General features: G+C 37.1%; 3 protein-coding genes across 3 annotated transcripts; 2 read left to right on the forward strand and 1 right to left on the reverse strand.

The window, feature by feature from the left end:
* The first annotated feature begins 1,168 nt into the window (after positions 1 to 1,168).
* Positions 1,169 to 2,893, forward strand: LOC133733352 (uncharacterized). The gene has a single exon (XM_062160990.1). It carries the CDS (start codon positions 1,342 to 1,344, stop codon positions 2,767 to 2,769), a length of 1,428 nt encoding a protein of 475 aa, XP_062016974.1. The 5' UTR covers positions 1,169 to 1,341; the 3' UTR covers positions 2,770 to 2,893.
* Positions 2,894 to 6,368: 3,475 nt separating this feature from the next.
* On the reverse strand, positions 6,369 to 8,920 carry LOC133729667 (probable polyol transporter 4). Its single transcript, XM_062157230.1, has 2 exons — positions 8,527 to 8,920; positions 6,369 to 7,884 (listed from the first exon to the last, which is right to left on the reverse strand). The coding sequence occupies exons 1-2, from the start codon at positions 8,747 to 8,749 to the stop codon at positions 6,518 to 6,520; spliced, it is 1,590 nt and encodes a 529-aa protein (XP_062013214.1). The 5' UTR covers positions 8,750 to 8,920; the 3' UTR covers positions 6,369 to 6,517.
* A 965-nt stretch (positions 8,921 to 9,885) lies between these two features.
* Positions 9,886 to 14,654, forward strand: LOC133729668 (uncharacterized). The gene is made up of 16 exons (XM_062157231.1): positions 9,886 to 10,185; positions 10,715 to 10,834; positions 10,949 to 11,068; positions 11,160 to 11,222; positions 11,346 to 11,453; positions 11,927 to 12,004; positions 12,374 to 12,466; positions 12,565 to 12,651; positions 12,870 to 12,971; positions 13,069 to 13,188; positions 13,291 to 13,353; positions 13,479 to 13,615; positions 13,778 to 13,859; positions 13,960 to 14,156; positions 14,233 to 14,302; positions 14,392 to 14,654. The coding sequence occupies exons 1-16, from the start codon at positions 9,973 to 9,975 to the stop codon at positions 14,464 to 14,466; spliced, it is 1,728 nt and encodes a 575-aa protein (XP_062013215.1). The 5' UTR covers positions 9,886 to 9,972; the 3' UTR covers positions 14,467 to 14,654.
* The last annotated feature ends 9,309 nt before the right edge of the window (positions 14,655 to 23,963 follow it).

Raw genomic sequence — 23,963 nt, forward strand, 5'->3', positions numbered from 1 at the left:
CTGAAAACTTATATGCCCACACACAGGCACACAGTGCTTCTCTGCTAAGCACCTCCGCATATTTTAAAAAGATGTAGATTTTCTTGAATATACTCACTTTTCGATCGCATATCCACATCTTGACTGTTCAGTTTTTAGATCCTAATGTATAGATCACTTATGTAAATTTTTAGCCAAATTAATGATCGTTAAGGTATCGAACTGGATTAAATCAATGAACGGACCGAATCTGTCCAACTTGAACCGTTCGTGTCCATAATTATAAATCGCAGTTTTGAATGCCTTAATGATTATCAATTTGGCTGAAAATTTGTAGAGATGATCTATTCATATATACCTAAAAACTGAACGGTTAAGATGTGAATATATAATCGAAAAATTAGTCTATCAAGGAAATCCACATATTTTAAAATATGCGATAGCAGAGAATGACTGTATATATGTCCATGAATTGGCCAATTTGTGTTAGTCAATGCAAATTGATCAGTAATTCTTGTGTTTTCAGTTCCAATTGCCACCTCTTCCAGTCTTCCGGTTCCAACAAAGAATTATCTTACTCTACCGCTTGAAATTAATTAACTTGACATCCTGTTATAATATTTATCTTACCGTGTACAATGTTCTTAGCTTGTTTTGGTTTGATATAGATTTTACTCTAATCATCGAGGGAATCTTTGAGATGATCAAAAGTAACAACAAATCTACAAATAGATCCAATTTTAGGATAAAAGCATACACCCCTCGATTTAGGGCTAAGATATATAATAAAAACAAAACTAGCTAAGACGACGGCACAATATTTTCACCTCTAATCTACGTATTAATTTGAAATAAGTCAGACATTTCCAAATTAATTATGACTAGAATCCAAAGAAAAAGTTGGGTGTAGGCATTTGATCATATCATTTAATTATATGAATAGAACCCTTACATAGTATATCTTTTATATATAGACAAGTTTTGACTTATATTATTGATTAATCAAATCCGATTACGAAAAGATAAAAAAAGTTTAGAGTACAAGTAAACTCTAGACTCTAATCCTTTTCGTTATTGATTTCTAATTATATCTATTTTTATTATAAAAAAAATATTAGTTGAGCCAAGCCATACTCCTCTCTCTTTCTCAAAAATGTTAAAAGCTAGTGACTTTAACTTCCTTTCACATAATTTTGGTCCCCAATGCCCATTTCAATCCCAAAAGATTTCAACTTCCGCAATCTTTTTGCCGCCTCCACCATTAAAACGCTCTCCAATCTACTCTGCAACTCTCATTAACACCTCAACTACTGTAGTACCCAAAAACCATAACCCTCCCACCAAACCAAACCCAACACCATCATGCTTGACTCTGAAAAAACCCCCAAACTTCTCAGTCTCCTCATTGTCTTCATCACCCAATTGCAAGACTTGAGAAGATCAACACTCTCTGTTCTTCTAAGCCTACCCAGTTCTCTTCTTGCTCTGTTTCTCATTCTCCTTTTGGTCTACAACAGCTTCTATGTCTTCTGTATTACTCTCCCTTTTCCCGCCAAACCCCCGCCGGAACCCGCCAATTTCTCGCCGCCAAGTCTCGCCGCAAAACCCTTCCCAAAATGGGCCCCTCCATTTCGCTCTTCTTCTTCATCAAAGCTTCAGTCTTCTTCTGTTATGTATGTGGTGAAAGAAGAAAACGCACCCATGTTCTTGAAGAACACAACCCATTTGGCCTCTCTGCAAAACCCAACAAACTCAATGATACCCATATTGAAATCTAAGTTTCAGAGGTCAAGAAGGTTCAGAAAACACAAGCGCAAGCTCAAAGCCATACCCATTGAGGCGAAGTTTCCTCTGTCTCAGAGTCAATTCCCAACAAGAATGAGAGAGTTTTTTAGTGGAAACTCTTCTGGTTCTTCTTGCAAAATCAGGTTTTTCATGACTTGGATTTCATCCAAGACTCTTGGAAATAGGGAATTGTTAGCTGTGGAGAGTGTGTTCAAATCCCACCCAAATGCTTGTTTGGTCATAGTCTCAAATTCTCTGGATTCCTACAAGGGACTTGAAATCCTGAAGCCGTTTTCGGATTTGGGCTTTCGAGTAATGGCAATTGCTCCTGATTTTGATTACTTGTTCCACAATACTCCTGCTGAGGCTTGGTTTTTTGGGTTGAGAAAAGGCAATGTGAGACCTGGCGGAGTCTCAATTGGTCAGAACCTCTCCAATGTGCTTAGGCTTGCTTTGTTGTACAAGTTTGGTGGGATTTACTTGGACACAGATGTTATAGTGTTAAGGAGTTTGTCAAAGATGAAAAATGTGATTGGGGCTCAGACAATTGACCTCAAAACCGGTAATTGGAGCCGATTGAACAATGCTGTGTTGGTGTTCGACAAGAATCATCCATTACTCTTCAAGTTCATTCAGGAATTTGCTCTGACTTTTGATGGTAACAAATGGGGTCACAATGGACCTTACTTGGTCTCAAGAGTGGTTTCAAGGATCAGTGAAAAACCAAACCCTGGTTTTAACTTTACTGTGGTAACTCCCTCGGCATTTTATCCGGTGAATTGGAGCCGTATTCGGAGTATTTTTTGTGGTCCGAAAGATGAGGTTTACTCGAAATGGCTGCTTACAAAGCTGAAGCATATTAGATCTCATAGCTTTGCATTGCACTTGTGGAATAGTCAGAGTAGAAGACTGAAGGTTCAGAAGGGAAGCATTATTGATCATATAATGTCAGATTTTACCATCTGTTACAATTCTTCTTCTGCAACTTCAAGCTTGTCATTATAGAAGAAGGTTCATACTTGTGTAGGTCACCTGTCTTATGTAATGTTTTAGTGCTTGTGCTCGCATGTGGATATTGTAGTGATGATTGAGACAGGAATAAAAGAAGATAGGAATTCATTTTTTTTTCTCCTTTTATTTTTAGCAATGCATTGTTCAATGTTTATCATCTAGAAACTTATAAGGCCGGCCTTTTTTAATTGGAGGATGCAAAGAAATTAGTACAACTATTAAATTGATGGAATTTTGCACGACTTTACGGGAATCTTGTTGGAAATGTCTTCGGAATATGAAAATGTATGATGGATTTGTTTTTCCACAACTTGTGTGCAAAAAGCAGTATTATAACCTAGAAGCTCATTGAGATTACATTATTGTGAGAGTGATATACAGGCTTCCAATCAATGTAGGGTACCTACTTTTCTGGTCATATTACATCACCATCTGCATTTCCTTATTGTTCTTAGTGTGGGAGAATTAGTCCATAAGATACCAAATAAGAAAACCTACTTATTTTCACCATACTGGCACTTATTGGGTTCACTGAGGAGGTTATCTTTCATGATCTTAAGGGAAAAAAAAAACAGAGAGGAAAAGGGAGGAGGTTATCTGTCATGTATATTTTGAGGAGGTGAAAAGGACCAAACATTTTTGGTGATCTATCAAAAATTAGCAAGCTTGGTTAGGTAGGACTCATAGTTCTTGCTCATTGTACAAAGCAAAACAAGGCAAAAGACGTGCCGTATATCATGCTTATTTTCCATGAGTATAAAATAGCGATGTAATTAATGGAATGAAAAATATACTTGAGTGTTAAACGAGTCATTGACTTCATGTTTTATTCCTCTGTTTATTTTCTTTTTATTTAAATGGAATACCAATTCCTTTGACTATCAGAAACCAGATCTTAATATTCATCATGAGCTAGAATTTTCCTCAGATAAACCTGAGAAGCTTAATTAATTAGATGCATAATGGGAAAGTTGGATATCGAGCATTATTAATGGGATCCAATCTTTGTAACATGGAGTGTGAATCACTACATGCTGTTTGCTGTTAATTTTAGTACGTGGTGGCCACATGGTTATGGAGTTCCATTTATATGGTGCATTTATAGGATTCACATCCAGGCTTTTAGTTTTTCTCTTTGTATGAGGACCAGTTCTCGTGAAGATCTTCATGGTGAATTAGATAGGTAACTTGTAAATCTTGAATCTGCTTGGCTACAAAAGAAGGGTTTAGTTTGGGACCAAAATTGACCTCAGGACAAGATCAACCTGGAAATTTATGAATGTATAGGTATCTATAGCAATTGGGAATTGTCCTTGTCCTTATATTGTAGGTGTTCTCCACTACATGTGACCTAGGGTCCTAGATGCGTTCTTTCATTTTCAGCAACTCATCAAATTCATCCCTTTAACAAATAATGAGATAAATGTGTACTGCAAAAAAAAAAATATTGGCTCTGATCGGAAATTCTACAATGTTGTTCAACATCAAAGTCGAATGCATTGACGACCGTAGGATTTTGTTTTTGTTTTTTTCTGTTTCTTTTCTTTTTGTTTTTTTTGGGTCATAAGAGTCGTAGGACTAGGGGTGAACCAAACCCGATCAACCCTAACCTGATGGAGTAGTTACTATCAATGCGAATTAATTAGGAACAACACCCCTTAGCAGTGTACAGTTTCCAATTTCTTTTGAATGCCTTTAATATCACATGCATAGATATAAGTCATATAACTATATAAGTTTGTTAATTCGTACGGTTAGAAAATCATTAATTTCTCACCAATTCCTTGAGGTTGCCATAGTGTTGTGCAGAACTTTGGAGAAAACTATAGCTAGGAAGATTCGATGTTGTTTAAAGGATTAGAAGTCATTCACATTATTCCAGAGACAACATGGTCATGACTCATGGATGTAAAGAAAGCTTAACGGATCAGATTAATTGTTATCTGAGGTTGAAATATTGGAGGTCTAGATTCATTAGCTTTTAAGCATTGCAACTGATACTGAATCCTTATTCTCTTTAATTTGGTTCTGTTGTGATATGTGCAATGAGTACGTTTCACAGATAAATCAGTACAATACTCGGACCAATTTGGCCAAACAAACAAGTATAGTACTAATTCAAACAAATCTTATTTCTTCACTCATTCTTTCTGCACTAGACGCTGCACGTGCAGCTCCCATTCTACTTCACTCGCTTGCCACTCTCATTCATGATGAAAAAGCATTTCAATCTTTTACATATTACTACGTTACTGCCATGCAGAAGCAGCAGAAACGCACGAAAGCCCACATCTTGGCGACAAAAGCGGCAGCAGAGGGGGGCAGTACTGCTGCATGTTCTGTTTGAAATTGCACAACTAGATAAAATTAGTAACCTTTACCTATGGGTTACTTGTTTGCCACATGGTTATAGAGGTCCATTCATATAGTGCAATAGTACGTACTGCATTTATATGATTCACAGTAGGCTTTAGTTTTTCTCTTGGTGATCAGTTCTCGTGAAGTTCTTCATGGTGAATTAGTATATAGGTAAGATGTAATTCTTGAATCTGCTTGACTCCGAAAGAAGGGTTTGGGTTGGGACAAAATTTGGCTCATGGACAAGATCACCCCTGAAATTTATGTATGTCTAGGTATCTATAGCAATTGGGGATTGTCCTTGTCCAAATATTGTGCATATGTTGTTCTCCACTACATGTGTGACTTTGATATGTTCTTTGATCGTAACTTACCAAATGCCACCCTTTTTTTTTTTTTTTAGCTGAAGCAAATAAGAGGCATGCCCCTTACTTGAATTGCGTAGATCTTGGATGGAATTGTGCATGGTACCTGCTGCCAAACGACTAGCTGCTTGAATATGACAAGAGACAAGCCTACAAATAGTACCAACTGAAAACACCTTCCCCTCATGTCTCATTTTGTTTCTAGCATTCCATACAAACCACAATATTGAAGTGAAACAAATCAACCATAAGTCTTTGAGCTGTCCACTTCGTCCTACAGCCATACCCACTTGTAAACCCTCCAAAATTGAGGGAGGAACTCCACCCAACTCAAAGAGAGAAGTAAAATGACTCCATATTGCCGCCGTAAAAGAGCAATTAAGAAAAATGTGATCAAGAGATTCAGAATCGATACCAAATGCCACCCTTTAACAAAGAAAGTGATATATGAAAAATTTATGCACTCCGAACAGAAAATATTGGCTCTTGGAAGACTTAACAATGTTGTTCAACATCGATGTTGCATGCGTTGAGAGCCTTGATATGCTTTTGCCAATTTCTTGAGGTTGCAATAGTCTATTGCAGAAATTTGAAGATAACCAGAAAGATTTCATACCAAATGAGGAAGGATGTTATGTAAAGGATCAGAAGGCAATGTTTCCAAATGCTCACAATTGGTCATGGATGCAAAGAAAGCTTAACCAAGGAAAACTGATCAGATTATTGTCTATGAGGTTGAGATATTGGAGGTCTAGTCATTCCATTAATAAAGAATACTATCCTGATTGTGTAATTTAATCAACGCAATCTGATTTCACTCACCATGAGCCTTCATGGTGGACAAAACATAATGCAATAAAATGTGTAATGGAGACCAAAAATAACAAATTGAATAAATTTCATCTCTTTTGGTTCTGTTGTGATATGTGCAATGGCTACATTTCACAGATAAATCAGTATAATGCTCAATCAATTTGGCCAAAACAGAATAGTATAATAACTCACACATCTTTCTGCACTTATTCTTTCTGCATTAGACGTTGTGCATCTCCCATTTCTACTTCACTTCCTTGCCACTCCCCTTCATGATGGAAAATCATTTCGATTTCTTCTAAAGACTTCCCTTTTGTTTCCGGAACACATGTATGAACAAAAACAACTGAGAGAGCTGAAATCACTGAAAAAACAAAGAAGGTTCCTGCTACTGTAATTGCTCGAGATACCGAGAGAAATGACATGGTAATCACACCACTACTAACCCTACTACCAACTGCCCCAAGCGCAGATGCTTGAGCTCGGAGCCTTAGAGGGAAGATTTCAGATGACAAGACCCAACAAACCGGGCCAATTCCAACTGAGAAGAAAGCTACATTTCCACAAACGGCTAATACTGCCAATCCAATTCCAAGTTTTCCATTTCCAAGAAAAGCCAGGGCAAGGCTTAGACCAAGTAAGCAAGTAGTCATTCCAATAGTGCTCACATAAAGCAAAGGCTTTCTGCCCACTTTGTCTATAAGAAAGATAGCTACCAAGATGAACAGAGTCTTTGTAACCCCAACAATAACAGTTGCAGCAAGAAGTTGAGTGTTGCCTTTAATTCCGGCATTTTTGAAAATGGTTGGACTATAATACACAGTTGCATCAATGCCTGTAATCTGTTGGAAACATTGGATTCCACAACCAGTAATCAGCATTCGTCGAACTGGGGGAGAAGGATTCAGAATTTCACGCCATATAGCTTTTCCTTCATTATTCTCAGCATTAGCCATCCCTGCAGCAGCTAGCTGAATTTCTGCCAATCTCTCCTCAACTTCTTTTTCACTCTCATTCGTCTTGGTCAATACTATTCTCGCTTCTTCAATCCTGTTCTGCATTACTAACCACCTTGGGGATTCGGGGATCACAAAAAGAGCAAATCCAAGAAAGACTGAAGGTATGATTCCCACACCAAGCATCACCCTCCAGCTTATATGCACTGGAAGCCCCGAGAAAGCATAATTCGATATGTATCCAAGAAGGATGCCTAGATTTATAAAGATCTCAGGAAATGAAGTAAGCGAACCCCTAGCTATTGAAGGTGAGATCTCAGCAATATATACAGGTGCAATCATGACCCCAAATCCTATACCAATCCCAGCAAAGAGTCTACCAATCATCAATACTTCATAAGAAGGAGCAAGTGCCATTACAGCAGCACCTGTCTGAAAGATAAAGGCTGCAAATGCAATTGTCCATTTTCGACCAATGGCGTCTGATGTTTTCCCACCTGCTAAACTACCCAATAGGGAGATTATGCTCAAAATCCCAACAAGAAGTTCTTGTTGTACAACTGTGATTTTCAAATCCTCCTGAATGAAGAGAATAGCTCCACTCATAACACCCACATCTGCATTGTGATCAATACACATTGTACGTAAACACAGGTGAAGATTGATCTGAATTTTCCTCTTATACAGTTCCAAAATCAAAACCCAAAGAAAAGAAAGAACAATTCAACTGCATGGTCTATAAAGGCACTAACTTTCATAGTTAAAGACAGTATCTTTATTTCATTATGGTATTTTCAAGTGTCGAAAAACCTTTTAAAGACAAGATTGCTTACCGACATTTCAACTTCACAAGTGAAATCTGTTAACCCAATACTTGTGGAACTTAACTCATCTATGATATTTGGCTTCACTAGGATTATCTCAACTATATAGACTAACAAGACCCTTGCAAAAAAATTTAAAATAAAGGCTTGTAACATTCTATAATTAAGTACCAAATTTCATGCCACTTGCAAAATAATGCACTCGTCTTAAGTTCTTAACACAAGTTACACAAATGACCTCCATCTCCTATATAATCTCAGACAAGTCTGACACAATGTAGGAATTAGCCAACTTAGCAGATCAAACAGAAACATATAAGACTCTAGCTTTAAAAAAAAAAAAATGAACATGCGTTTCAAGGATTTAAGCAGATCAAGCCAAAAAAACACAGATCATATAATAGAATGATTAAAAAGATGGAATTAAATACCAACCGTATCCAAGCAGCACAGAATTGAGAGAAGCAAAGATGGCACAAGCAAACACATATTTCTTTGTTCCACGATTCTCCTTTGTGAATGAACCATCTTCTTCTTCTTCTTCTGTTACCTCAGACTTCATTCTCTTGTATTTGTTCTTGCTCCCGAGTTGAAACTCGGAAGAGTCAGACCCAAACACTCCATTCTGACCAGCATTCCTGTTTTCCTCAAAACCCATTACACCCTTTTCCCTCCAAAATTTCTGGAAGAGAAAGGGAGGACCTTTATTGTGCTTTGAAGTTTGGAGCTGAGTCGACTCAGTTTCAGAGAATTAGACTCAGATCTGAAACAGAGGAAAAACAGAGGAGGTCACAACTTTGAAGAGTACAAAGACGGCAAGAACTGGAGGCGGGCCCCACTGAATGACAGTCAAGGACAAATTTTACTCGTCCATTGTGTCTCTTTCCGGCTTTTTCCTTGTTTCTAAAGTTGAATAGAAAATTTCAAAATAAGTAAGTTTTTAATAGTTGGTTGGACTTATTCTTCAAAAAAAAAAAAAAAAAATATGGAAGGGTTTAAGATTTGGACACTAAAGCTCGAAAATTGATGTCTAAACTCACGTTTTTGAGTGATAGCATTATCAAAAATGATATGTGAAGTAATGTTATGTGGTCTAGTAGAAGTATAATTGGTTAAATTTGGCAATGTTAAAGTTCTTCTTTTTCGTCCATGAATTGAATCATGAAAACGAAGAAGAAAAAAATTATATTTCCTTATTTTATTTTAAACTACGCATTAACCGGTAGGGGGGTGGACACTCCCCCATCAGGTTTAAGAGAAGAGTTCTAAGCTATGGCCGCACCAAACTAAGAGATAGAAAAACCTGAGCCAAGTAGTTAAGGGACTAGGTCGGTTATTTCAGTTCCAAGGTTCTGAAAGAAAGGGCTAGAGCTAATTCTTATAAGCTAATGTGCTATACGCGTTACACTGCTTACAAATTTTTCTGTATTGGACAAGTATAGATTTTTGAAAAAAAAAAAAAAAAGTATAGTGTTTCAATAAAATTACACATCAACCTCCCTCTTTGTAAGTGATAGGGCCCTATATTTATATCAATCACGAAGGCTATTGCTTCCCATTCTCTAGAAAATCCTTAATTTACGGGAAGTTGAGAATTCGGTTAAAAAGGAAAGGACCAAAACTTGGAGCTCTACTACTTTTTAGCCTAGCCCATCTTGTTATAACAATCACCTGGCCCATTTATTTTGCAAAGTGTTAATCCAAACTTCAACCTCCAATACGGGCCTAGATAAGGCCCAACACCTAGTACAAATAAGACCCAATCCCCATTATCTCCCTCAATTTTATTTCCCTTCTTTTAACACAATATAAACCTCTCACTCTCAGATTCTCTCTTTCGATTCGTTCTTCTTCCCCAATCCAAACCCAAACCCAAACCCCATGCCTGCCGAGACGCTCTCTCAGCACCCAAACGGCGCCGTCGCCAACGGCGATCTGAATCCGCTCGCTAACGGCGCCGTCAAAAAAGCGAGGGAGATCGAACGACGCCGTCGGAGGAGAAAGCAGAAGAAGAACCGCAAAGCTTCTCAATCCACCACCGCCAGCGACGTCAGCGACGGCGAAGATGTGAAGGAGAACAACGATACTCAACAGGTTTCTTGTTTTATCTTCCTCTATCTCGGAACTGTTTTGAGTTAGTTTATGGAAGTAGATTTCTAGGGTTTTGCTCTGATTTGGATGCAATTAGGGTTTTGCGCTCAATGCTCTAGCTCAATTAGCTTAGAGGGCTCTGCTGTTGTTGTTGTTGTTGTTTTTTTTTTTATTTTGTGTTAGATATAGAGCTGTTGGTGTAAGTAGGTCACTTGATTAATATGCAGAAAATGAAATAGTTGATCCTTGGTTTAACAGCTTTCGTGTGCATCAATTTCTTATGGTGAAAAAAAGTGGGAGTGGAAAACATTTGGTGTTTATCTTATGAGAGATAGTTGTGTCGATAAAGTTGTTCATTTATTCTTCTAAACATTTTTTGTTTCTGGAAAATTTTGTAGTTTATTGCATACTGGTTAGAGATTCATCGTAGGAACTTTTTGTTAGTGGCGCGGGTGTACTTGTACTTGAATTTTCACTGTTTTCAATCTCATAGTTATGGGCGATCATCTTATCTTGTGTATTTACTTTGCAGGTTGTTGAGCAAGTTGAAATCGAGTATGTTCCAGAGAAAGCTGAGCTAAATGAAGACATGGATGAGGAGTTCAGGAAAATTTTTGAAAAATTCACATTCAAGAATGCTGCGGGTGTTGAGGTAAAAACAGACTTTTCTGTTCTTGTAAATAATCTGTCATATGCATCTTTGTCGTACCGTTCTTCCTTCCTTACTATGATAGTCTGTGATTCATTATTTCTGTTCTGCATTCAGGAGGAAAAGAAAGATGAGTCTCAAGAAGGAGCCTCAAAGAAGAAGGCTGATTCAGATTCTGAAGAGGAGGAACAGGATAATGAACAAAAAGAGAAAGGCGTTTCAAACAAGAAGAAAAAGGTTGTTAATAGTGTTTGTTGTATTTTTCTGTTATTATCATCATAATCTTAGTTGAGGACTTGAGGCTAATGCAAATATGGTCATATTTCAGCTTCAACGGCGAATGAAGATTGCAGAATTGAAACAGATCTGTGCAAGGCCTGATGTTGTTGAGGTATGCATGTTGTTCCTTTAACTCTGTTTCCATTTCTGTTTAGCCTTTTGTTTGTATCTGTTGTTTTTTATGCATTTGTACAGCTTTGATATTAAGATTGTTTAACTGTTAATATGTTTCCAGGTGTGGGATGCAACTGCAGCTGATCCTAAATTGCTGGTCTTTTTGAAATCGTACCGGAATACTGTACCGGTGCCAAGGCATTGGTGCCAGAAAAGGAAATTTTTACAGGTTAGTGATTCGCTGTGATTTTAAAACTATTGAATGTGGATGCATGATTAATGGGTATGATTAGCATGAGGGGATTAGGGAATAGGGTGTGGGAAGATCACGTCGATGAGGTTTCTCTTATATGTATACATGTGCTTCTTGCAGGGGAGCGGCTGTGGCTACCATGGAGCCTGGACTTGTAGGTGTTTGGCAAAAGGCACCCTTGATTTATTTGTCTTTATATGCATCTGCTAGTGTGATTGGGGGATCTAGGCATAATTAGGGCCATATTTTGGGGATATTCTTAGCATAGTATACGTTTTTTTAATTCAATTTAAAGGTGCTGATGTATCTGCTTTGAACTTTCAGAGGCCTTCTCATAATGCTTAGTGCTGCAGCGTTCATCTATAATTTTAATATATTAGACTGCTGATTTGAATGTAGAAGAACTATACTGTTACTGGTATCTCATCGAGACTGGATTGATTTTGCAGGGTAAACGTGGTATCGAGAAGCAACCGTTCCAGCTTCCTGATTTCATTGCTGCAACTGGAATTGAGAAAATTAGACAGGTAAATTGGTCATGAGGTTTTTAATTTTGTTTATTCTTCTTTGGGTCACCTATTTGCCTAAATTTAAGTTGTTGTCTTTGTAACCGCACCACACATGGTTCCTAGATCTGCTATTACCCATTTTAAATCTTCCCAGAAAAGTCCTGAATGACATTTCTGCAGAATGATGTTCTGTAGAATTTGAAGCAATCATATATAACATTGATGTGTACCATACTTGCATTAGTTACCTATATAGGTTGTGAATGCAACTAGGCAACTTAGGCATACATGGTAGAATTATGGTTTATTTTGCCCCTTCTCTTTCTTTATCTGACCGGATTATACTTTTTAAAGATACTGACTTCAATATTTATCTGTCTACTGCAGGCATACATTGAAAAAGAAGATAGTAAGAAGTTGAAGCAAAAACAACGAGAACGTATGCAGCCAAAGATGGGCAAAATGGATATTGATTATCAGGTTTGCCTTTATTATGTTTTGCATCAAGTCTTTGGACTCTTATTTTAATGCTCTTATGTAATGTTTTATTGATGAGACTATGCAATCTGTGTTTATAGGTTCTTCATGATGCTTTCTTCAAGTACCAAACTAAGCCAAAGCTCACAACACTTGGTGATCTGTACCATGAAGGGAAAGAGTTTGAGGTATACTCTCGCTCCAACAATATTCTTGCTCCAGAGACATAGTTTTGTGTTGGTAAAAATTATCCATCGTCTTTTTTGCTATCTTATGATACCTCATGCATAGCCAAGTAAATGAAGAACCCACTTCAAGCAAATAATTCCTTTTTCTGTAATTGTACTACTTTTCCTTATGAAGGTGCAACTCCATGTTATTCATGTTGGACCCTTGTTTTTACCAGGTAAAATTAAGAGAGATGAAGCCAGGCATGCTGTCACATGAACTGAAAGAAGCTCTGGGTATGCCAGATGGTGCTCCTCCCCCATGGCTCATTAATATGCAGGTGAAACTGCTAATATCTTTTGTTCTCTCTTTAGCTCTGGTATTTGAACTGTATGTTAATGCTTGGTATTGTCTTAACTGTTGTATTTTTCTTCCAGAGATATGGTCCTCCTCCATCATATCCACATTTGAAAATCCCTGGGCTGAATGCTCCAATCCCCGCTGGAGCTAGCTTTGGTTATCATCCAGGTGGCTGGGGAAAGCCTCCTGTTGATGAAGTAAGTTTTTAAGTTCTCGGCATTTCTATTATGTGTATATGATTTAAACTTCTTTATATATATTGTTTTTAACTGATCTGCTTTTCTTTTGTTTTTTAATAGTATGGCCAACCGTTGTATGGAGACGTTTTTGGTGTTCAGCAGCAAGATCAGCCTAATTATGAGGTATGGCTTGTGATTTGGAGAATCAGATTTTACATGTGGATTGCCAACTACGAAGTTGTAATTGACATTAGTTGTAGCATTTGCGTGTTATATGAAATAACATTTCCGTTCCTTCTGAAATTTAGGAAGAGCCAGTTGATAAGACAAAGCATTGGGGTGATTTGGAGGAAGAGGAAGAGGAAGAAGAGGACGAGGAAGAGGAAGAACTGATGGAGGACGAAGATTTAGAGGATGGTATTGAATCTGTAGATAGCATTTCAAGGTACATGCTTTCCCATTCTCATTTTGTATTAATACTTTGTGAAGTTCCGTAATGTATAGTTATATATGTTGGTTTTTCAGAGAACTTTTTTGTTGGTTATTTTTGCACTGAAGGTAATTTTCTGAGTTCTATTTTACTAACAAACTTCCACACTTCCTTCAGTACTCCCACTGGCGTTGAGACACCTGATGTCATGGACCTTCGCAAGCTTCAGAGAAAGGAACCTGAAAGGCCTTTATACCAAGTAAGTACAACCATAGAAACTTTCTTTCTGTCTATTAAACATTTGCTGATTCCATTTTTTGTTTTTCTTTCTAATTGTTCTTCTGACTTGTGTTGCAAAGGTACTTGAAGAGAAAGAAGAAAGGGTTGCCTCAGGGACATTGCTTGGAACGACTCACACCTATGTTGTTGGTAGTGGCACGCAAGACAAAGCAGGAGCTAAAAGGGTGGATCTACTCCGAGGTCAGAAAGCAGATAAAGTGGATGTCACTCTACAACCTGAAGAATTGGAAGCTATGGAGAATGTCTTGCCTGAAAAGTGAGTGAAACTCAGGTTCAAATTTACGTACTTTGCCTTTTAGGAGAACCGGTTTGACTTACAATGTTTTCCACAGGTATGAACAAGCAAGGGAGGAGGAGAAGCTGCGGAGTCAGCGAGAGGATTTCAGTGATATGGTTGCGGAGGTGTGTGCCTTTTCTGTATACCTCACCTGTTTGTTTTATGAATTTTCAGTTATGCTTGAATATTTGAATGAGATTTTTTACTTCTGCAGAATGAGAAGAAGAGGAAACGTAAGATGCAGGACAAGGAAGGGAAATCCAACAAAAAGAAAGATTTCAAGTTTTAGGGTGTGTTTGGGTATAATTGTTTTTGCAAGACATGAGAGATCTGAGTTCTATCAAGTTTTGGAAGAAGCTGAGCGAGATGTTGAGATTTAAAGAGCCGTTTGAATCCTAGTTGTATTGGATAGTATTGAAAATGAGATATTAACCTTTTGTGTATGATCTTCAATATATGATTATTCACTTTTATGCACTTCTCACGTATTAGAAGCCATACAGAGATGTATCTTTTCCTTAATATACTATGCTTGTCCCCCATGTCAAAGGAAATTCGAACAAGTTAATCTATCCAATCGGAAGACAACTTTTTGCAAGGACCAAAATATCGAGTTTTGAGGAAATTTCGATGGTCCCGGAAACGGAAATTTCGACGGAAATATCGAGGATATATCGATTTCGATATAAAATCAAGAAAAATGATGGAAATTTGAAGAAAAATATGGAAATTTTAAGTGAAACTTTTGGATATGTTTGTTTTATCAGTTGTCTACTATATATGAAAAGAAAACCTTGAATAAACATTGTTATATAGTAATTTGTTATAATTTAACATAAAATGGTAAATACTGAATCGCCGACAACTCTGAAATTTTTTGAAATAAAAGTCTAATTTTTTTTTTATGGCTGGAAACCCAATGGGAGGCTAGGCCATCACACCTTATATACATTCTTTATACATATCATACATTACATCTTGAATTACATGAGTAACTTAGAATCACGTAGAAGACCTATGAGGTACAAAATCTCCACTATCTTCATCATCTCTATATGTAGAGTCTTGAGTGTATTGTGAAGAATAGTCATTAAATGATACCTCCCCTCTGTAGTTTTGCATGTATTGACTTACATGCCAAGCATATGGGTCCGGGGGGATTGGCTGCGGGTTTTGGTGCTGGTAGTTATAGTAGGGATCATGCATTGCTCGACTTTGGCCATAACCATAATCATTTGAAGATTGTCCTTCAGATTGTGTCCATGAGTTGTCACTTGATTGAACTTTGAAGGAAGAGTGGTGGACAGAGTGGTGGACGTGCATGGCAGAATGGTAGGTCAAAGTTGACCTTGCAAGAATGAGGGTTGGCGTGAGAAAGTTTCTCTGAGAAACTGAGTATGTTTCGGAAATATCCATAATTTCGGCGATATATCGAATATATCGGGAAATTTCCAAAATTTCGGTCGAAATATGCTTAGTATGTTACGGATATATCGACCCCTTAAAAAACCGAAATTTTGCCGAAAGTTTCGATTTTTCAGTCCTTGACTTTTTGTTCCCATTTTTTCTCCTGCACACGCTTGAGCAAGTTTAGTATGCATGTATATCATACAAAATGACTCTTGTCACTAACTTTATAGCACGGAACGACTTGTTTTAGCTATAGAGCTAGTAACAAAACCGCTGATGTCCTCTTTATAGTAGGCATGTATATGTCACACAAAACGACTAGTGTTTTACCTATTAAGCTAGTAACAAAGTTACAAAACCATTGATGTCCTAGTACTGTCATAAAAGAGGAAAACACTTGGTTTTGTCGCTAGTAACAAAACCATGGATCTCCTTGTGTTGATTGATGAAGTTGTATATATAAAAGAGGAAAACACTTGGTTTTGTCACTATTAACAAAATCATGGATCTCCTTGTGTTGATTGATGAAGTTGTATATGAATTTGGAGAGAGTAAGGATGAGGTCAAGCGTCTAGTGCGTAAGTGTATGGTACAAATAGAAATGTTTTGAGTGTCATGTACCACTTTGTACGTGGTAAATATTGAGACGAATTATGCACTAAACTTTATAAATTAAGTATTCAATATTACATGTAACAAATATCCAAGTTCATCTTTAGAACAAGGTTTATAGTTAGCTAGAGTCCATACTCCATAGTCTATTTATGGCTTGCAATAAGTGCAACATCATCTTGTTTTAATATATCAATGAAAATCTTCACATAAAATAATTAACATTGTGAAATAGTTTAATTATTTGGTCACTCAATTTTTGTTTTTGTTTAAATTGCTGATGTGTTTGTATCATCAATTTCAATTTAAAATATGATGTTACCTGGATTTATTCATTATTTTGCTTGGTAAATTATATAAAATCGACAATTTTTGCAACAAAATAACTTGCGGCGGTAAAATAAAAGGTTACCTTAAAGAACGAGAAAGATGTGTGACTGCATAAGAAGAAATCAAGAAATTCAAACAAGTTAGTAGTTTGTTGGACCCAAGGTTTTAAATTTCTCCGAAACTGCCGAAATTTCCGTCGAAATTTCCGTAATTTTGAAGTACCGAAACGAAATTCATATGCTATATCATTTCCGTCAGAAGTTTCCCGAAATTTCCCGAAATTTTCCGTACATTTCCAAGAAATTCTTAATTTCCGAAATATCTACACACACAATATATATTTAAAAATTCATACCGAAATTTTGTCTGAAATTTCTCTAAAATTTCTGTTAAATTTTATGTCACCTACAATGAATTTTTACTTCATACTTTTATAGAGAAAATATGAAATTTTGATTTTGATTTTTTTTTTTTTTTTTTGCAATCAAGTTGAATACAACAAAAAATCTTTTTGTTTTTATCTGCTACAAAGTTGAATGCTCCAACCATAACATGATTTCCTTTTTGCTTCGTCTCAAATATTGTATGCTTCATACACTGTAACATCATATTAGGTAATTCCACAATATCTGATATATGGATTGCATGTGGAAAGAGAACAACACGTACACATACAATAACCATGTGATGAAGTACGAAAATCATTTCCAAAATTCATGTACTTGGGAGCAGTATTGTATGATACTAAATGAAAGCAGTTCAACCAGCTAGATCGAACCACATCGTAGTAGCTTTTATATTCCTTTTGTTGTACTTGTTCATTTTCATTCACGGAGTTTTAGTTTTACGTGCCCCGCCCCGCCCCCTTGTAATTTTCTAATTATTAAAAAAAGTAAATCATATTTACATTATCAATATACAACACATTATCAATACACATAGATAAAAACATTAGTTTAGCAATCTACTACAGTACTAGTTAATTACTCATCCATATAAAATATCATAATTCTGTTATAAATGTATAATTTTAGAGATGTTACATTGTAAATAGGTTTATTATAGGTTAGTTTAGTCTATTTAAAAGTTTCATTCAAAAATATCATTTTATAAATGCAATTAATTTGATTTCTTTATTTTTAACCGAAATTTCCACCGAAATCGAAACTTTCTCCGAAATTTCCTTAAATTTGAAGTACCGAAATCGAAACCGAAACCGAAATTTGAAACCTTGGTTGGACCCGAAGGGAACTTTCATTCAAGCTCAACCCCCAATCCTACCTGAGCAAGTTTAGCATTCATGTTACACCACACAACTCATCCGTATAAGTGTCTCTTTTTAATTTATTTTTCTATAGGAAACCTTTGCCGATGACACGTTTGATGGCAAAGGTGTCTCTTTTTAATTTTTTCTTTTTATTTTTTTTATGAGAAGTGTTTCCCAGGGGCAACGAATAAGTAGTTGGCAAAATCACTCTCTCTCTTCTATTTTAAGAGACTTTTACTGACGAATTAAGCAGAGGCTTTAGCCGACGAACTTTATGAGAAATTTTTGTCGACAAACAATTCATTGGCAACCATTTGTCGCTTATCAAATATAAATTTTTTTGGGGTTCATTAAGTTGCAACAAATTTAATCATGGATAGGGGTGACGATGAGGTTTTTTTGCTCAAGCTTTTTCATTGTTGCCATCTTTTTAACTTCCGGCCTTATGTGACTGTCTACTGTGCGACTCTGCACAAAAAGCTTCAAAAAAAGCAATGGCGTCCCACATTTTTACAACTTTGAGAAATTGTTAGGATCGATTTCTGAGAATCCCCAAATCAAAAGTCGCTTGAAGATGGAGCACAAGTTCGGAGGTTGAGGATTGTGATCCGAAAACTGAACAAACAGCTCCCCGATTAAGAAGCCGAAGCCCAAGGAAATTAAAAAAAAAGTAAATTACATTACATCATATCAACATTCTATAATAAAATTTAGAATGAGACTCTCTTCTTCTTCTTCCTTCTGCAGAAGGGAAAGCGTTAACATGCAGAAATAAGGAGGCAAATCCAACAAGAAGAGGATATCAAATACTCTAGCTAGGCGTGTTTTGGTATATTGTTTCAAATTCAAGTTCTACGTACTGGAAGCCAAGTCTAGTTCTGGTGATCTTCAATATATGATCGACGATTAATTCACTTCTCATGCACTTTGCCTACGAATGTTGTGCTTATATTTCCCTTCTGGTCTTTGATTTTGGATACCACATCTAGCCTTCATGTCAACAACATCAGAACCTACACACATGTCATAAGGATACGGAAAAATACTTCGAAGAACTTTGGAAACTAATCATTTTACAAGTTCTAAATCACCTTTTCTCCTGCATACTAAATCCACCTTGATCGAGCAAGTTTAATATTATGTACGTGTATCACACAAATGGTCTTTACTTTGCTATAAAATACGATAGTACAAGACCAAAAATGAGAATATATAGAAGGTGTGCACAGCAATGAAGAAGTGGTTGGTGGAAGATTGGAGGAAAGTCAGGAAACTGATAGTTGATAGGGCTGCATAAATGGTTGGTGCAAAGTATACCAATAAAGAGACTACCAAATGGTCATTTGGATATGCAGTGTTCGTTAGATAACATATCTTGTGACCCTATTTTTTTTTTCTTTTCTTTTTAATAACTAAGAATTATTAGAACAAAGTAATTTGTTGCTTTATGAATTCTGATTGATGTACCAATGTGTTGGTTGATGTATTAATCATTGGACCGTTTTCTTTCTACTATGTTGGGGGCGAAAATAAGAAATTATGGGGCTCTAACCTTAATTGAAAACCCGAGGGCAGCCTATGCTTCTTAACCATTGGAGTATTGAGTCTTTCTTTGCAGATTGTAAAGGTCGAGCTAAAGGCTTACAAAGTTACCATTTCGTTTTGAAAAACATCTTTTCTTCTAAGAGTCGTGTATGTCAGGTACTCCTAAACCTGCGGAAAATGTTGCTATTGGCATACAGAATAATGCCTCACCCTTGGATATTGCCACCCTACTAACTATTTTGTTCACCCTACAACTTTATGATTTATTAAAAAACTAAAATATCTTAATATAAAAATTACAATAAAAGACAATCTCTTATTAAAACACGTTCTTAATATTTCCATTCACCGTTAAACCCTAACTCTTTATTTTTTTTTCATCATCTACAATTGTTCTTATGCTATGGTAACAAGCTTTATGCCTCAAAATTTATCAAATTAACGCTAATGGAGTCTGAAAACACCTACTTGGATCCTGAAAATGAGGTAATCATGTTGTCTGAAAACACCATATGGTTTGAAATTTTAAAAATAATGTGGGGAGAGAAAAGAAAGTAGGGTGAACAAAGTAGACTTGAAATTTAAAAAATATATGTAGGGTGAGAAAAGAAAGTAGGGTGAACAAAATAATCAGTAGGGTGACTTGAAAAAAGGTATTTTGAGTACTGCAAATGGGTGAACAAAGTAAACTACAAATTAAAAAAATAAATGTAGGGTGAGAAGAGAAAGTATGGTGAACAAAGTAGTTAGTAGGGTGGCAATAGCCGCACCCTAATTCCAAATGTAACTTTATACATTCTCAAACTGGCAATGACACTCGATCGGCCACATTTTCTCCTAATTATAGGTTGACTTAGTAACAATTAATGTGATTTTAGTTTTGAATTGCCACATTGGTTCCCTGTACTGATTAACATTAGTTGATCATAAAACTAGTCTACATGCCCATTTGCAAAATAATAGTGCGTCATAGTTGTACTTTCAATAGTGAAAAAAAAGAAGTGGATTTTACAACCCAAAGGATTGGAGTACTTAAGTAGTAGTATTGAAATCATTTAGTGTCAACCATGCAAGAAAGTCGAAGTCCTTACAAGTTTGTCCTAACGGAATTTTTCTCTTGCACACTAAATCCATCTTGAGCAAGTTATGTATGCATGTATATCACACAATTCGTCTGTCCTTGCTAATAAAACTATTAAAACAACCCTGGATGTACTATCTGCCGTTGAAAAATGAGAATATATAGAAGAATTTCACGGACGAATGTTAGTGCATGTGAGTTGTATATGAGAATTTGGAGGTGATTAGTTGTTGATATAGGACATTAGTTTTCCTTGATACTACTGCTCCATAATAGGAAATTTTGAACATTTTTTATATAAAACTGAGTTAAATTTACCTTACTAGCAAAAAAAAACCTAAGTTAGTAAGTTTCTTTCCAAATTCTGGTTGGTGTGCCAATATCGCAATACTTCTAGACTCCTAGGATCTTGATAATTGTTATTCAATTATATGAATAATGGCTAGATTTGAATAAGAGCAATACCTAAAGGTCTATCATGTACACAATCCCTACCAGTCGATAGATTAGACTCATAGAAATCACATGGGTAAGGTTCTGTCAAACCCTAATTTGACACTAGCTAGGGTTTAATTAGTTGGCAGAATTATTTTACGAAAAATCCAATCTACACTTCTAATTATTTGTTACTATATGTATCGTTCCATGCAAGTGATAAACACTCAATGGACCCATCACCTGCCTCTCCCTAGCTACCCAGTACCCACCATAGCATTAGAGACCTAAGTCAAATAAGGTACCTATACATGTCTTAACATTTTCTTCACTCATTTCTTGTGTGTGACAATTGCTTATTTGACCCATGCAATTGACTATAGTAGACCCCTAGCCATGAATCTTCTTTGCAACGACAGATCTCAAGCAATTAAGCACTAGGCTTCCTGTTAAGCTTTGAAGTATAAACAGGAATAACTAGACCAGCTGCAACTACTGGTTTTTTATATATTCATTTCCTTATTCATATATAGAGGTTTATGATTCATGATTGCTGACTAGCTAACAACTGGTTTGGTTTCAAAAATAGTCAAAATTAATCAAAGTGACCTTAATTATATATTTGATTAATGTTTCATATATGGACCAACCTAAACATATATACCGAGATCGATTATCAGATCGATCGTCCATGTTTATTTCTATCTGGGACCATCAATCAAACCTGGTCCAGCCTCAAGGACCCCCATCACCCCACGATACGGTGACTCGTGGGACAATCATTTTGGACCCTTCTCAATCCTGCTTCACATGGAAATTAATAATAATTAACCAGTGAGTTTAATTAACCAGTGATAATGATAGTAAAGAATAAAACAAAGGGTTGGCATGCATGCGTTTCCCATCTATATTTTAAGCTTTTCTGTAATTCTCTTTGTTTGGTCAGTGAGTGTTGGTGTCGAAAAATTCCGTAGAGGAGTTTGACTCACCAATGAATGCGGACTGGAGCGGGAGCTGACCGGGAACAATCGAGAAGCTTCCCTCGAGCGTTGACTCGAAGTTTGACCGTCGGCTCGAGGAGGAGGAGGGGGGGTACCTGCAGAAAACTCTCCGATGCCTAAGTCAGTACGTTTCTTAGTAGTGGAGTAGAGTGAATTGGAATTCGATGGATTACCTGGACGTCGAGCCTCCTTTATATAGGCGATGACTTACTTAGGGAGCAAGCCGTCATTATTCCGGCTTTTATGGCTGCATTTATTTACACACTTTATGATGACAATTATTGCTGCACTAATAACAGTTAATCATTGCGTACTTACGACCGTCATTCATTGCGTATTTATGATAGTCATTCATTGCGCACTTATAATCATACTCATTGTGCGTAGTTATTGTCGTAATAATCACCGCATTCATGACTGAAATTTAACGCCATACTAACTACGGAGTTAATCGCTTTAATTGCGGGCCCAGCAGAATTTGACCACTCCCACAATGCCCCCAAATTTTCTCTTTGGACACTCGTCCTAAGAGGAAATTTCCATTCTCTGGCTGTTTCGAATCTTGCCTCAATTATTACCTCGAGCCCTGGCCGTCCCGATTCTTTCCTCGAGCCCTGGCCGCCCCGATTCTTTCCTCAGGCCCTGGCCGCCCTGGCCGCCCCAATTCTTTCCTCGGGCCCTGGCCGTCCTGGCCGCCCCGAATCTTTCCTCGGGCCTTGGCCGCCCTGAATCTTTCCTCGGGCCCTGGCCGCCTCGATTCTTTCCTCGGGCCCTAGCCGCCTCGATTCTTTCCTCAAGGCAAAGATTCATTTTCAGCATGAGATATGGAATTGCCCCCATTTCCCTTTGAATCTGATCAACAACATTTTATTCTCCTTGGCCACCGGCCTTGGGTATTTACTCTGGCCACCAGCCTTACACATACATTTCAACAACACTAACCACAAATATATTTCAATTATAAAAGGAAAAAATCAGAATATGATTACTAAAGGAAAGAACGCTAGTTTACGTTACCCAGACTTTTATCACTTCGGGGCTTGTATTCCATCACTCCCAGTCCTTAGTGACAGAAATGAGATTTCTAATGGTGCAGCTCCCGCCATCACTTTTTAGGGAAAAGTGTTTCCCACAGACGGCGCCACTTGTTGGTGTCGAAAAATTCCGTTGAGGAGTTTGACTCACCAATGAATGCGGACTGGAGCGGGAGCTGACCGGGAACGATCGAGAAGCTTCCCTCGAGCGTTGACTCGAAGTTTGACCGTCGGCTCGAGGAGGAGGGGGGGTACCTGCAGAAAACTCTCCGATGCCTAAGTCAGTACGTTTCTTAGTAGTGGAGTAGAGTGAATTGGAATTCGATGGATTACCTGGACGTCGAGCCTCCTTTATATAGGCGATGACTTACTTAGGGAGCAAGCCGTCATTATTCCGGCTTTTATGGCTGCATTTATTTACACACTTTATGATGACAATTATTGCTGCACTAATAACAGTTAATCATTGCGTACTTACGACCGTCATTCATTGCGTATTTATGATAGTCACTCATTGCGCACTTATAATCATACTCATTGTGCGTAGTTATTGTCGTAATAATCACCGCATTCATGACTGAAATTTAACGCCATACTAACTACGGAGTTAATCGCTTTAATTGCGGGCCCAGCAGAATTTGACCACTCCCACAGTGAGATTGAATATTTTTTTTTTTGAATAAGAGATTGAATGAATATTTTTATGAAATCTGGAATGGGGTATGAATATGGTGGCTTAGCTTCGTGTTCTTTGGTCACCTTATTACGACTTTCCTTTTTGCTTCTTAGTTTTTTAGGGTTTATTCGTTTACGACAGACATTCTGATTCCGTCGTATCTTTGAGAATTACGTGGAAGACGAACCTTTACCTAACCAACAGATGGACGAACAAGTTCTTCAGATTATTTCAATTCCATTCACACTGTCTTTGTCTTTGATCACAAGCAATCTTAGCAAACATGGGAATATATATTTGCTATCTTCAAAATCCTGTGGTGCCCTAATTATATATATGCACGTGGCTCTCGTAGCCGGCCTGTCCTATTTGTGTGACGGCAAACTACCAGCCAC

The sequence above is a fragment of the Rosa rugosa genome, chromosome 2 (assembly GCF_958449725.1).
Source record: "Rosa rugosa chromosome 2, drRosRugo1.1, whole genome shotgun sequence".
NCBI lineage: Eukaryota > Viridiplantae > Streptophyta > Magnoliopsida > Rosales > Rosaceae > Rosa > Rosa rugosa.